At 25.9% G+C, this 15,520-nt stretch overlaps 1 protein-coding gene across 1 annotated transcript; it reads left to right on the top strand.

The window, feature by feature from the left end:
- LOC145842896 (ubiquitin carboxyl-terminal hydrolase 14-like) lies at window positions 1–2,419 on the top strand. The gene is made up of 6 exons (XM_082950371.1): window positions 1–15; window positions 243–338; window positions 479–571; window positions 830–1,034; window positions 1,372–1,479; window positions 1,996–2,419. Exons 1-6 carry the CDS (start codon window positions 1–3, stop codon window positions 2,208–2,210), a joined length of 732 nt encoding a protein of 243 aa, XP_082806497.1. The 3' UTR covers window positions 2,211–2,419.
- Window positions 2,420–15,520: the final 13,101 nt, after the last annotated feature.

The following is a 15,520-nucleotide window of genomic DNA, read 5'->3' as shown; positions in this document are numbered from 1 at the left end:
ATGCTAAACTACAAAGTAATTAATATTTGTTTGTTGAAGGATGAAAAAGCGCTCAAAAAGTTTGGTCTAAGGACCTGGTGTACGAATAAAACCTTTCGGTTATTGAATCGTACACAACATGCTTTTACAATTTCTTACGAGATGAAAAATAAACTTTTTCTAACTTGTTCTGCTAAAAATTTCAAGGCACAATCCTGAAAACAATAGTTTTAATAGTATTTGTAATATAATGTTTGTTTCAGGTTAAATATCTCATGACCGGAGTCAAGTCAAAACTCAAAGAAGAGTTAGAAAAAAATTCTCCCACGCTTGGAAGAAATGCTAAATACGAAAAAACTGTTAGTTTTTTAAAATTAAAAAAGCAATATTTTGGTTGTGATCTTTTTAGTTTTTTTAGCTTATGGTTTTTTTATTATTGAAAGCTTTATACTTTTTGATTTTTTTTATGTTTAACAGCTTGTAACTGTAAATATTTCAGAGCAAAATAAATCGACTCCCAGGGTATCTCTGCGTTCAAATGGTGAGATTCTTCTATAAAGAAAAAGGATCAGTCAACGCAAAAATACTTAAGGTTAGTCTTGCTTGTTTTTAAAGCTATAGCTTGGAAATTACAGATGTTTTTAATTCAATTTGTAATAGTTAATCATCTAGATGTAAAATTTTATTTTAAACAAGTTATAATTATAACTTATCTTTTTATAATGATATTAAACATCCCATGTTAAACAAAACTTCCTGTGTTGTTGTTTCAGTTGTTGCTTTTAAAAAGTACTTTGTAAAGAAATTGCTGTAATGGTAAACAACAATAACATAATAAAAATTTTGTCAGGATGTGAAATTTCCTATGAGCTTTGACGCGTACGAGCTGTGCACCACCGAACTGCAGAACAAGTTGAAGCCGCAGCGGGAAAAGTTCGAGGCGGTGGAAGAAGCGAAGGCCGAAGCGGCCCTCTCCGGAAACAAGAAGCCAAGTGTGAAGGACGCGAGCGTGAAGAAGGAGGTTCTGGATTACGAAAATTACTCTTTTGACAACGGTGAGAGTTGATTGTTGACTTTGAATCGTGCTTGTTCAGTGTTATAAAGTTTTTTAATGTAGATAGAGTAGCATGACTGTCATAAAGAAAATATATTATAAATTGCAAAGCACTATTATAACACATACGTCTCATAAGAAATATAAACACACATGTGTCATCATTAATAGTACATTAGTATGTTTTTATGTTTCATTAGCTTACTAGAGTACTAAGTTTTTGTCATGCTAGCAGGTTGTTATACACAAATTAAACAACCTGGTTATTTTATATAGTTATTTAATTTTATGTAATTATATTTTGTAAAGCTAGTAGCTTATTTTACATAATTATTCAGATGTCGGATCAAGCAACAGCGGCTATTACGAACTTCAAGCTATCATAACCCACCAGGGAAGATCATCGTCTAGCGGACATTATGTTGGCTGGCTCCGTGTTCAAGAAGGTAGAATAATAGCGAGTTTTAGTTGCTTCTTACCGCAATTAAAAATAATACAATAATTATGCATAAACAGATTTTTACAGGCAAAAGTTATACAATTGAGTGTTACATATTAATCATTATTTTTTTTTATTACACAACACATGTTTCTGTGTGTTAACGGGTTTAAAACACTTCATAAATACTGTAAGGATGAATTGAAGCTAAAGTAGGTGTATATTTTCGATAAACAATATATACATATATATATATAACTACTTTAGTTTCTATTTTATAATATCTATTGGCTTATTTTGTTATCATTATATATTCCAGGGAACTTTTTCGCTCAGATCTATGTTAACAAACGCTTAAATTTATATTTTCAAATAGTTATAATAAAATTTTTACTCTAGCTATTTGTATTATTTTTTTAGACTATACAATAAACATGTACTAGTAATTGAAACCTTAAAAAAAATCCCTTACAAGAAAAACATTTAATAAATGATAGTTTGTGTTAAAACTCTCACACAACAGACGATTGGGTGAAATGCGATGACGACGATGTGACGGCGGTATCAAGCGAGGAAGTGTTGAAATTGTCGGGCGGTGGTGACTGGCACATCGCCTACATTCTGCTGTACGGGCCCAAGAGGATGAGCAAGAAAGATGCTAAGCTCATACAGGACAAAATGAATCAGGACGCAGCCAATCAGGTCGCCGGGGACGCCGTTTCCATGAATACCAACTAAAAAACAATTGAATGTTTGAATGCATCTAAATTTTTCTAAGTTCTCAAACAACTATATGATTTTAATTTTTATGTATCTTAAACACAGTCTAATAGGAATTGTTTTGTTAACTGTTTTTTTAGTTTCTTGTAATGAGAACTTAATGTTGATAAACAGGTTGTTTCTGACCAAAGTAAAATTTAAGTATTTTATAGATGCTGTTTTTTAGAAGCTACTATTTATTAGAAATAATTATACTATTGTTTTTATCAATAAAAAATGCAAATGTTTTTCATAGCTGTTTTATTTATACAAGTATTTAAAATATAGTTTTGTAATTAAGTTCACTACCTAATTTAAGAAAATCATAAACATAAAAAAAAAGTTAAAGTAGTAATTAAAAATCTAAATATGTTATTAAAACATCTTTCGTTTATTCTTTATTCATTACTATGTACATTAATGTTCTCCATAATTATTTTCTATCTTTAAAACTTGTTATTGTTTATTTTCCTTTTTATGGATCATGCAAAATAGTTTGAGCCCTATTATCAAAAACCCTAGTATCATGTTATTATTATTATAATGTATTAGATTATATACTAAAGTTTGTATCATAATTCATTTGATGGGTTTTGTGGAAACTATCCATAAAAGTTTTTCTAACCTTAAAAAATACTATTAAAAAAACGGAAAAAATTGGTCACTGTGTATAACATTAAAATAAAAAAAAAAATTTAGCTTTTTTTTACAAAATATTTTTGGAAAACTTTGTATTAACATCTGATTAAAATTCTTTTTGATAAATATTTTACAAGTAAAAAACCCAAGTTTATACAAGTAAAATAATTGAATTATACTGTATATACTATAAAACTTAACATCTGTATAGGTTCAATTAGGAAAGTAGGTTGATATACAAAATCATCATTTAACTAAGAAACCGCTGCGAACTTATTTAAGTGAATAGGTTTTTTGATACTGTTTTTTAACTGGTGAATTATGTATTTTTTTGAAATTAGCAACTTTACAATTTGTTGCAAATTTTATTATAATTCTACTTTTATGAATATCTCTGTATTTTTAAAGATAACAAAATTTTCACTAAAAAAGTTGGTAGAAAGTGTGTCAACCAGTGTAAAATTTACAAATAAAACTGCCTTATGTTACTATTAATGTATTATCATGATTTTTTTACATATTTAAAAAAACCAAGGTAACAAGTGTTAGGCAAAAGTTTTTTAAATGTAAATTATAGTTCGTTTAAAACTAATATTTTGAATTAAAAGGTGGGGAATTTTAACACGAAAAAAAGTTTTTAGAATGCTTAGTTTGTAGTTACCTATTGCTATTGGGTTAATCTATACAATTTTTATATATGAAAAGTTTTTCTAAAATCAGTCCAGGACAAGTTAGATTGTTATGTGATTCTTAAAACAGTTTTATAATTTTTGCAAGCCAGAAGTTAATAGTTATTACTTTCTTCAGTAAACTAAAAGTACTTTAGAAACCCCAAAAAGGTTATACTAAAAGCACTGCTTCACTTCTAACATAATAAAAACTTCAAAGAAAAGATATTAAAATTTGTTCCAGGAACGACAAAAAATATATTATAAAGAATTAAAAGCATAATTGATCTCACTGAAAATGTAGCAACACCATGAAAAGACTATTGACAAATAAAATTTTAACATTTTTAACGGTTAACAAACTAAGTCAAAATTGAAAGTATTGTGAAACTTTACAAAACTAATTCTACCAATCTCCTTTATTTTTTTTAAGACCTATTAACGATCAAAGGATAAATTTGATTTTCAAATGTTATTTTGAAAAACTAACTTTGAAAATACGTTACTTAACGACTAATAAGAGGTCAACTGAAGATATATTAGTCTCTAACATTTAATAGTCTTCAATTTATTTTTATAATAAAATGCAAATGCTTTCTAAACTTTTCATACAAACGTTTTATAAAAAAGATAAAATAATGAACAGGTTAAGAATGCAAAAATTAAAAGTGATATAATTATATCTAGTTAGCATTGTCGAAATATATTTTGTAAAATATAAATATAGATCTCATTTAACATAGGAATCAAAGAATATTTTCATAATTTTTGTTCAATACTTAGCAAGTTACTGCTTAAGGTGTAAAAGTTTTCTTATCTTTAGAGTTTATCATATACAACGTTTATAAACTAATTTATGTTAATAATTAGAAGCACAAAGAAAATTTATTCCTTATTTGGTTTTAATTTTCTTTAATGCATTAGAATCTGAAGAAAACAAATAAAATAATTTAAAAAAATTATAAGTTATGATGCCTTTATAAGTAAAACTTTTTTTTTAATTTTTAACGATTTTAGCAGTTAATTACAACATGTTAAGAATTATAACACAAATAAAGATACTTTCTTTTATGCTTTACTATAGTTTTTACTGTGTAAGCTTAAATGTTTCTTTAATCACAACAATTAAAAATTCTAAGCTACAAACCTAACTAAAAACGATTATATGAGTAAAACTCAGCATAAAAAAAAACAAATACAAAAATAAATAATGTCTATTAACATAAAAGACAGTCTAATACACAAACAAACGATTTACAGTAAACTCTTTATGTAAAAAATGTAAAATATGTTTGTTATTTAAAATAAACAACTTCATACAAAGGTTTGGCATGTATTAAATAAAAAAATGTATAATAATATGCTTATTGATTATAAAAAACTATATGTTTTATTAATGGTTAAAGAACGGTTTCAACATAGTCTTTATTATTACTTTATTTAGTCTTACTTCTTCACATTATAATATTTCAAGCGTGATTAACACATTTTTAAGGTATATTAAGTAAAATATTAGATCTTTTGTTTATTATCATGGACTTTATAAGAAATATACGAAAGTTCGAGGGTTTTCGAGCTGTAATTTTCAAGTTTAACGAGTTATTTTTAGATAACTGGTAACTAAATAAAGGAGAATTTATCCGTTGGAGTCACATATTTGCCTTGACGTTTCCATACAAGATCATTTTATAAACTTTTTAATTTAATTTATTTTGAAATTTGGCATCCTAACGGTATTTAGAAAATCTTGAAGTGTCGTTAGTTCTATAGTCATGTAACCAACTAAATTAAACCTGCACCTTTGATGACACTAAATAATTTGAAATGTTGATTAAACGTTGAAACTTGAATGAGTTCTGACCAAGTTTTGTTCTTGGTCCTTAATTAAAATGTTTAGTTTGATAAAACTTATAATAGTTTTGGTCACTAAACAAGACTAGGATTTTGTTTAAAATAGCAGCATAAACACTTTTTGTCTTTGATTTTTAAATATATACTAGATAATAGCAGAAAAACTGATAGTTTAAAACTCAAGAAAATTGAGTTTTTGAACCTGTGGTATATTGATAACTTTGTTTTCACAATGCTTGTACACAAAGTTTGCTTGTACATAAATTAAAACAAACAACTGATACAATTCTAACTATTGTGTAAAAATTCTTATATTTACGTTTTTAAAATGTTTACAACTTTTGATTCAATGAGTTTTTTTTAAACTTGTAATTTTAAGTAAAACATGAAAAATTAACGACTTTAATTTGCTGAAAATAGAGTTGAAAGCTTATTTCATAATTTTTGTTGCAAACTGTTTTAAAGAAGCTTTACGATCTATTTTATAGATTGAATAGTTAGTAAAATGCAGAGATCTTCTACACTTCAAACTATTTTGACAGTTTAGCTATTAGAAATATGAAAAGTTGAAAAGCTTCGATTAACAGATAGCAGACAAATACTTTTTACTAAGAAAAGTGCAGTTCTAAAGGTTTTTTTTATTATTTACTAGAAAATAAAACTATTATTAATTTTTTGAAACTTTTTTTCAAATTATAATGTGTTTTTTTTCAAGCACTTAATTTTTAGCTTCGATGATTAGCAATTGAGATATTTTTAATAGTTTAAAATAAGATATTTTCAATTCCATATTTATCTAATCAAAAAAAACTACCAAACGGTTTTTCATATTGACAAAGTCTAGATTTTGTTAGTTTATTTTATATGGGTAAAAACGATACAAGTTATTACTTAAACCTATAGTACTAAAGTTGAAAAATGAGTAGTTTTCTGCAGGCCAATGGAATACCACGCGTTGCTACTGGACTCTACTACGACTTCTAGTTTTTTAGTTTAAGTCTAATTTTGATCTAGTTAAACTCGTTCAAACTTTTTTTGCCTATGTTTAAATACAAGTATGTATGAAATATGCAGAAGTTCGCTTTAGCAATTTATTACTTATCAACACAAATCAAGTAAAATTTATCTAAATTAACATTTCAGTATAGATGAGAAAGATGGAAGTTATTTATAACGACTAAACTGTACGTGTAAAAAATATTGTTTCAATTTAAATAAATTAATTTATTTTAAATTTTATTGTTTTATATTAAAATCAATCTGAAAAAGAAAACAATCAAATGTTTTAAACCTTCACACAAACTAAATAGTAAGGACGTTAAAGTAAAAGCTTTTTTAAACAATAACTTAATGAAAACACTTTACTTATGTTTTTTGTATGATAATTATTAAGAGTCAACGAGTACAAAATAAATCAAGACCCTTTACAAAATAAACTACTCCAGTAAATTAGTAATCTAAAAACAAAAGTTGTTGCAGTACGGACATTGAAATCTGCAGTAGTTTCTATCGACCGGCTCGTACTCAAGTTCAAACGGATTAGAATCGTTTTCATCGCAATTTGACACTAAAGCCATACTTTCATCATTTGATGTGACATCTAAGTCTTTTGATTTGTCACAAGTTGACTCTAAATCCAAATTTTCATCATTTGATGTGACATCTAGATCTTCTGATTCGTCACAATTTGACACTAAACCCATATTTTCATCATTTGATGTGACATCTAGATTTTCTGATTCGTCACAATTTGACACTAAACCCATACTTTTCTCATTTGATGTGACATCTAAGTCTTCTGATTTGTCACAATTTGACACTAAATCCATACTTTCATCATTTGATGTGACATCTAGATCTTCTGACTCGTCACAATTTGACACTAAACCCATACTTTTATCATTTGATGTGACATCTAAGTCTTCTGACTCGTCACAATTTGACACTGAATCCATACTTTCATCATTTGATGTGACATCTAGATCTTCTGATTCGTCACAATTTGACACTAAATCCATACTTTCATCACTTGATGTGACATCTAGATCTTCTGATTCGTCACAATTTGACACTAAATCCAAACTTTCATCACTTGATGTGTCATCTGAATCTTCTGATATTTCACAATTTGACACTAAATCCATACTTTCATGACTTGGTGTATAATTTTTAAAATAGCGTGTTATACAACTTTGATGAAAAGCATGGTTACAATAGAACCTTGTTAATCTTTGACCATTAACTTTTAATTTTTCAGTGCACATTGCACAGTCATCATTTATGATAACTGTTTGACCATTGTTTGTGTAATTAAATGAAAGCTCATCAATTCTTGATTGTGAAACTTTTCCACTCATTAAGTCCAGTGTACGCCTTTGAATTTTTTCTATTAATTCATTGTAAGAATAGCAAAGAGTTGTACCTTTTTCATTTTTTAGGAACTTTATTTCATTAAAGATATCAAAGTCTTCTTTGGTCAGAAAATTAAGTTTTTTGTTGTATATACTTTCAACAAACTCTTTACCATCTGATGTGAGTTTTGTATTCATTTTATGCTTATATTTATGAAGGTTATATTTTTTGGAAATTAAGTAACTAAAATCTTTAAATTTTTCATAAGAAAATAATGACTCACTACTCTCATATGATTCAAACAAAAGAATAATCTTATCTTCATCAGACAAAAAATCAAAGCTGTTCACGCGTAGAACTTGTAAATGTTTCACTAGAAAATTGTACAATTCTGTTCGAATCTGGATAAAAAAACTTTTTTTGGCTGGGTTACTGTCTTCATAATTTTCATCTAATTCAAACATCAATCTCAAAAAATGGTGGGTTACCTCGAAAACATTCTTTTTAATTTGAACAATGAAACTTTTGTCTTCACTTACTTTAGTGCACATTTTGGAATTACCTAAAAATAAAACAAACAAAGATGAAGTCTAAATACTAGTTATTTATAAATACAGATAACACTTTAAAATGCTACCTTAGTTTGTTTATTTATAGTGACTTCTTAAGGTACAATATAAACTACTCTGTTTAAATAAAAACCTGTTTATTTTATACAAACTTAGATAAAAATTAAACAAAAAGTTTCTAGTTGAACACCAGCTACAAGTATAGAAATTGAATAGTATTGGCAAACATTATCACTAGGACTTAGTTACAAATATGGGCATTATCACTGTTTGTTTTTAGTTTTGTGTATTCTAATGTATTTTCACGATATGTTTAACTTTTTTTCTGTATCTATATGTTTTCATTTACTATTAAATTAATAAAAAAAAAAGTTTTAACAAAGTTATTAAAAACAAAGAACTAGGTTTAACAATAAAAAGAATATTAACAACTATTAAAAATGGTCAATAAATATAAAAGTTAAATACTTATACAACAGCTGTGTAGCTGTAATGAGATGCATTATAAAACAGTTTTAAGATATTATTCATAACTTAATAAGCATTATAAATCAAAATCAACTATTTCAAGTTTTACTAAAAAATCTTCGTGTAATCTTTTATTTAGAGCATTAAAAATTGAATTCAATTCATTATAAATGCTTATCTATTGACGTTTGTGGATCAATACACGTTGTAATTATGTACTATAGCTTATGATTTATATAATTTAAGCTAACGATAGTTTAGCTCAGGTTTACTTTGTAAATACAACTATATTTTTTCGAATTTAAGCATGGCGTAAGTTTGGTGGTTGTAAATGCTACATATCTTACACTTAAATCTCAAAGCGTCTCAAGAAGACTAGGTAAAAACCTGTTTGGTGTTAAAAAATCCCCGGTAGTATAGTTTTAATTAACATCTTAATTTACTGCAGTCCTACTGCCGGGAATTTTTTGACACTAATCATAGTGCTTTAAATAATTCTGGCACTAGTTTTAACGAATGATGTAAAAGTTTTAAACTATTAGATTTAATACTTGTTATAACAACTTTACTTTCAAAAACCGTTTGAAGAAAATTCCACAACAAAATTTAAACAATTTTTTTTAGGTAGGTATGATATAAATACAACAGCTACGGTTTTAAAATTAACAGTAAACACTGTTTTGACAATTTTGAATTATATTTTTAGAATCTAAATTCAGATATTACTCATATAAAAACCTTTAATATTTGTGTTATTTTTAAGTAGTAAAAAAGTCTTCTTCAGTAATAACAATTATTATGCTTTTAATAAGATATTTTAACAAAATTTTGATAAAGAAACACAAAATAATTTTAGGGATACCATTTAGTTTTTCCGCGAGAATTTGAAAAAGTTTTAATAGTAAAGTTGCAATAAAAGCAGTTTTGTATAATTTCTAAAATTAAAGAGTACGTATACGTTATTTTTAATAAACTTTTTTTCTTAAAAATCTATGCTCGGTTAATTGCGATTTTATCTTAAATACTTTAAACCAGGCTATAATAATCTATGGAAATTCTAAACTAAAAATTAATGCTAGAGCCAGACTGTAATACTTTGTTATGTTTTAGTATAGGGGTGGGCAACGTTTTTCAACCAGCGAGCCGGATTCGGAAAATTTTAGCCTTTTGCGGGCCGGAGCCTTTCGAATTAGTGATTTACCGAATACAGTATCCGGATCTAGTCGAATAATGACTTTTTAGATCCGAATTCGTGTGGAAACTAATTTCAAGTCGAGATACGAATCCGGTCGGATTCTAACGTAAATGAAAGTTTCGGATCCGGCCGGAATCTAATTTTATGGATACAGTTGATCACTTTTTTAAATCCTTCAAATTAAAAAAATTTTCTCAAGTCTGTAAACTTAAGATGACTGATTGAGACATGTCAGATGTTTAAATAATATTTATAAATGGAATTTACATCGTAATAAACAAAGGTACTTATGTAAAATATCGTACTTAAAAAGCACTTTGCTTAGGGTAGTTTTACAAAAAACTAAGTTAGAACAACACAAAATATTAGGACAAAATGGTGTATTTAAGAGTACACATTAATTTATAAAGTAACTTTTAGCTTTTCTTTGAAGTCAAATTCTTACAGTTTTGTTTTGTAAAAATGTAATACAAAGTTTTATAAAAAAATTTGTAATATTGAACTTTGCGGGCTTGTAAATTTGCTAACGGGCCGGTCATTTTCATTTGCGGGCCGGATACCATTAGATTTAAAAAAACGGTAGCGGGTCAATTATTTTCACTCTGCGGGCCGTACGTTGCCCGACCCTATTTTAGTATAAAGATATAGCAAGCTATTTCAGTTTCTACTTTACTTATTTATTACTGTGTGCTATGGTTTTCTTGATCTAATTACTTATTTACCATACCATTTAAAATAAAAAATTATTGCTCATGAATAAAAAATGACACACTAACAATATTTTGACGATTAAACATATTGTGTTTTTTATTTTAATTTAGAAATTTGCTATTTAACATGAACTAATTGAAAGTCTCGATATTTCTTTGTAAAAAAGGCACTGTACTAAGAAAATGGAAATTTTGGATTTTAAATTTAGCTGCAGGTATCAAAATTTTATACAAATGAAGTAGAAAGGTCTTAAATGTTTTCTAAGTAAAGTAAATCCTTTGTTTTATTTGTTTTTAGATTATCTAAAATTTATTTTAGCAAGTTTTTCTAACAAAATATTAGTAAATTTTACTAGAGTAACTAGACGTTCTAGCAACTTCACAAATTTAGAATTCAGTTGTGTTTATTTGTATACTTTTATGTTTGGTGCAGATAGTAGTTTTAATAATTAAAAAAATTCCTTCCCCCTTTTTTTATAATTATTTTGTTACATTTTATTAGCAATAGTTAGAAGTATGACAACTGATGTAAACTAAGCTATAAAAGAAAAACATAATGCAATCATAACTGTATATTTTGCCTTGCTAATAATTAAGTACTCTATTGTATTTTTTTTAAAGAAATTGTTTGAATATTTATAAAAAACAGTTTAAAAGAGTACTATCATAACCTTTATTAAATGGTTTTCAAATTTATTCTTATTGAATTAACAAAATGATTTGGTTCGAATATTAACTTAACAGGGTTGCCACTTTACCTGGAAACCTGGAAAAAATTGGAATTTGACAATTTAGGCAAAAATATCTTGAATTTTGAACAAAAATCACTAAAAAACTTAGAAAAACCTGTAACTTTAAACAGTTTTCACATTTTCAGTAGTAAAATTTCGTTTTGACTTAAAAAACCTATCATAAAAAATAAAAAAAAATGTCATCATCAAAATGTTTTTATTTTAAAACATATTTAAAGTAGCTTTACAGTATCTTTTCAATGTTTTTATAGTATTTAACACAATTTCTTACCTTAAAATTAACTTAAAACTAAAAATTGACCCATAAATGTGTATTTTTAAAAACCCGGAAAAAATTTTGACAAAAAAAGGGGCAACTCTGACTTAATAAAAGCTACTATTTTTTTTCAACAAATAAATTAGAATGGCTACTAACCGTAATTGTTAGTTGTCTCTTTTTACATACTTTTTTTTTTCATTCAGAACAATTGAATTTTCAAACAGTTGAATAATCTCTAACAATTAAGCATTTTGTAGTTTTATTTTAATTTCAACATTAACAAGAATTTTAATTTAAGCAAAAAGTATAGTAAGTTAAGTAAAAAAACTGTTAATAAATAATAACAACGAAGGCTTTTACTGTCTTTATTATTTATTATTTATTAAAAAGCCTTGAATTTTGAACAAAAATCACTATAAAACTGGATTTTTTTAACAATACTAACACGTTAAGCAATAAAATTTCGTTTTGACAAAATAATCTATTATATAACAAAAAAATTATGTTATCATTAAAAAATGTTTTTTATTAAAAAATATTTTTGAAGTAATTTTACAGTATCTTTTCAATGTTTTTATACTATTTTACACAGTTTCTTACCATAAACTTAACTTTAAACAAAAAATAGATCCAAAAATGTTTACGTTTAAAAACCTGAATGAAATTTTGAAAACCTGTAGAAAAATTTCCTAAAAAAATTAGCATCCATGATTTTCTATATATATATATATTTTATTAAAATGTCTCATTTACTCAGTAGCATGAACTCATAAGTAAAAAATAATATATCTGATAAAACATAAAATTAGAAGTTAATTAGTTGATATTGTTTATGGGTGCACAGCTGTTTAAGTTTGGTAAATTTAAACCCCCACATTAAACTAAAAAGTTAAAAGGACAACAAGTAAAAGGAATTTTATTTTTGGAAAAAAAATAAAAATACTTATGTAGGTTTTATTAATGGGAACGGGTCGATTTTGCTCGAGGGGACACTTTTGCATGGAGACACTTTTGCACGAGGGGACAATTTTGCACGGCGACTCTTTTGCATGTAGGGATACTTTTGCACAAAAGGTCACTTGTGCATGGCAATATTTTTGTACGGCAATACTTTTGCACAACGTCCTATTATTATGGCTACATCACTTTTGCATGCATGTCAATTAAATTTTAGCTAGAACCAAATCTGTAACAAAAAAAAACTTAAAACTCATAAAAGACTCATTTCAAAGATAAAAATCAAAGATTTGAAAACGAGAGTATAAGTAAAAAATCAGTCTCTAAGTTTTTATTTAAATTCCACACTAGATTAAGTTTATATTTAAAAGTTGGCGAAATTCAGTTTATTGTTATTTAAGGTATTTAAAAATTCTTTAAATTAGAATTCACAAAAAATGTACTTATCTACTTTACCTTATTTAAGTAAAAAATATGATTGGAGTGATTTGTAGTACGTTTTAATACTGTTCTTTATACGTTCTTAATACTGTAGTTTATACTGTACTTTATACTGTACTTTATACGTTCTTAATACTGTAGGTAAAACTTAGAATAAAAACTAAAAGTTAAACAACAAATTGAAAATCATAATGTTCTAAAATAATTTGCGTTTAAAAACTATCTTTATATAACATAATTAAAATGAAACTTGTATTTAATTTATTTAAATTTTTGTTTAAAAGTAAAAAATTAGAAGTGTGCAATAGTGCAGCTCCGTCCAAAATTGACCGGTTTTTTAAAACTTTTGCGGTGCATATATATCTCCGTAATATAACGCCGTGCAATAGGTGATGCTCGTGTGAAAGAGTTGCTGTGCAAAATTTTCCACTCGTGCAAAAGTGACGCTCACCCCTTATTAATATCTACAAGACATATTTTATTTTCGTAAGCATTTAAAGATTTTTTAAGGTATGGCTTAAATAAGAGCTAAGTTATATTTATTTTTAGGAATTATTAAACATCTCACAAAATAATTTAAATTTGCAAAAAAGAAATTAAATGGTTTGTGTAGATTAAGAAGACCTACATATTTATTTCTAAATATTTGCAATGTATGCTACTTTTTAAGACATAGTAAGTTAAATATTGTTTTAAAAATCTTAAATGCAGGAATTTGAATTATCATGTAAACATCCTTTATTACCTTGAATTTGGTTATATAAGAAAACAAACTATAAGTTTAAATGAATATTTAATAAAACAGTAATGTAAATTTCTTAAAAATGCAGATTTTTTTTATAGATATTTACTGTTAGTTGTAATTTCATTCTAAAAGTTTAAAACATTAACTAAAAAACCCAAGGTAACTATAAATTAGTATAAAATAGCTTTTAATAAACCTTGAATACCAATGTTATTAAGTTTAGATTATTGACTACTGAAATTTACAAATTCCCTATGAAAACTATTTTGATTTAGAATTAGCATTACTGAAAAATATTAAAATGGTAAAATAAAATGATATATTTTAAGTTAAGTATAAATTCCAAATTTATAATCAAGTAATTTCATTATGTTGATGTCGTAGTCGATAATTTATATTGACACGGTCAGTTTTTATTGAACTATAGAAATAAATCTTGAAAATTAAAAGAAAAACAAATATTAAGCGAAAATACAATTAAAAAAAACGTTTTAAGAAGTACAAAAATCTTTCTAATACAACTAATTTTTAAATATATGTATCAAAAATAGATAAAAGTCACCTTTACAAAAATTAACTTTTACAAGTAACCAGTAATGTTTCACTTAATATATTATTTAATCTAAGTAAAACTGCAATATCTAGTTCAAAAACCACGACAACCATTCTAAAATTTTTAAAAAACGGAGTAATTTTTCTTGTCCCACTTTCCACACTATAATTTATTTGTTCCTAAAAACTCATTTTTACAGAATTTGTTAACTTACAGCTAAATAGATTATGTTTATTTTTTGAGTTAAAGTTTATTAGGTTGTTGCTATAGTCCATAGAAAAAGTGGGACATTTTGCGTTTTTTTTATCTTACAATATACTTCCAAAAAACGTTTAAATTTTCGACTTTTGTTTTAATTTTTTTAAGAAATAAGCTTTAATGGTTAGTGTATTTATATTTTAGGTTAACTTAATCATTTTCAAATATAGGCTATTTTTGGTCCGTTCAGTATTGGTCTTTAATTAGGGTCTCCTTGCTTTGTAAAAAGAAGTACTAAATTTTAGTTCACTTACTAATAACGATATATTTACTCAATCATAAAAAAAACATACTTTAATATTTTGCTAATTATGATACGAGAACTAAGAAAAAATTATAGACCTTTTTGTGGTTTCTTGATTCTCGCACTATGTTTAAAAAAAAGATTGAAATGAGCTTTTAAAGACATAAACTGAAAAAACTAAAACTTTTAAAGTAACAAAACCATTTTACTAATAGTTGTTTTATCTTTCAAAAAGTTGTTATTAAAACCAGAATCAAAAACATAAACAGTTTCTCAAAAAATTTAAACTTAAGTAAATAAATTATTACTACAGCATAAAAAAATTATTCAATTAACTGAAGATATCTAACAGAAACAAAAGCTTTAGTTTAAAGAAAGGTTTAGATTTCACTTTCTTAGTGTCTATAGTTTTTTAAAAAGTTAAAATGACATGAAGATCAGTTTTTACTAAACTATCAGTGTAATTTAAAGTCATGATGTTTTATAAAATGTAAAACAGTATTGATACTTTTAGGGCTTATTGGTTCAATGACAGTTAATACTTTATTTATTTAAAAGTGCAATCCTTACAGACTTTTAATAACAAGTTACGATTTTATTTTCTTACTGACAACTTTGGGAAAACAAG

The sequence above is a fragment of the Thalia democratica genome, chromosome 8 (genome assembly GCF_965202585.1).
Source record: "Thalia democratica chromosome 8, ktThaDemo2.hap1.1, whole genome shotgun sequence".
In the NCBI taxonomy this organism is placed as follows: domain Eukaryota; kingdom Metazoa; phylum Chordata; class Thaliacea; order Salpida; family Salpidae; genus Thalia; species Thalia democratica.
Note: the sequence above shows the minus strand (reverse complement) of the source record. Positions and strands in the feature narration are given on the sequence as shown.

Excerpts from the sequence above, each read along its gene's own strand:
- LOC145842896 (XM_082950371.1), top strand. Across the intron at positions 339-478 it reads ATGCTAAATACGAAAAAACT|AGCAAAATAAATCGACTCCC; the intron begins GTTAGTTTTTTA and ends TAAATATTTCAG. Across the intron at positions 1,035-1,371 it reads AAATTACTCTTTTGACAACG|ATGTCGGATCAAGCAACAGC; the intron begins GTGAGAGTTGAT and ends ATAATTATTCAG.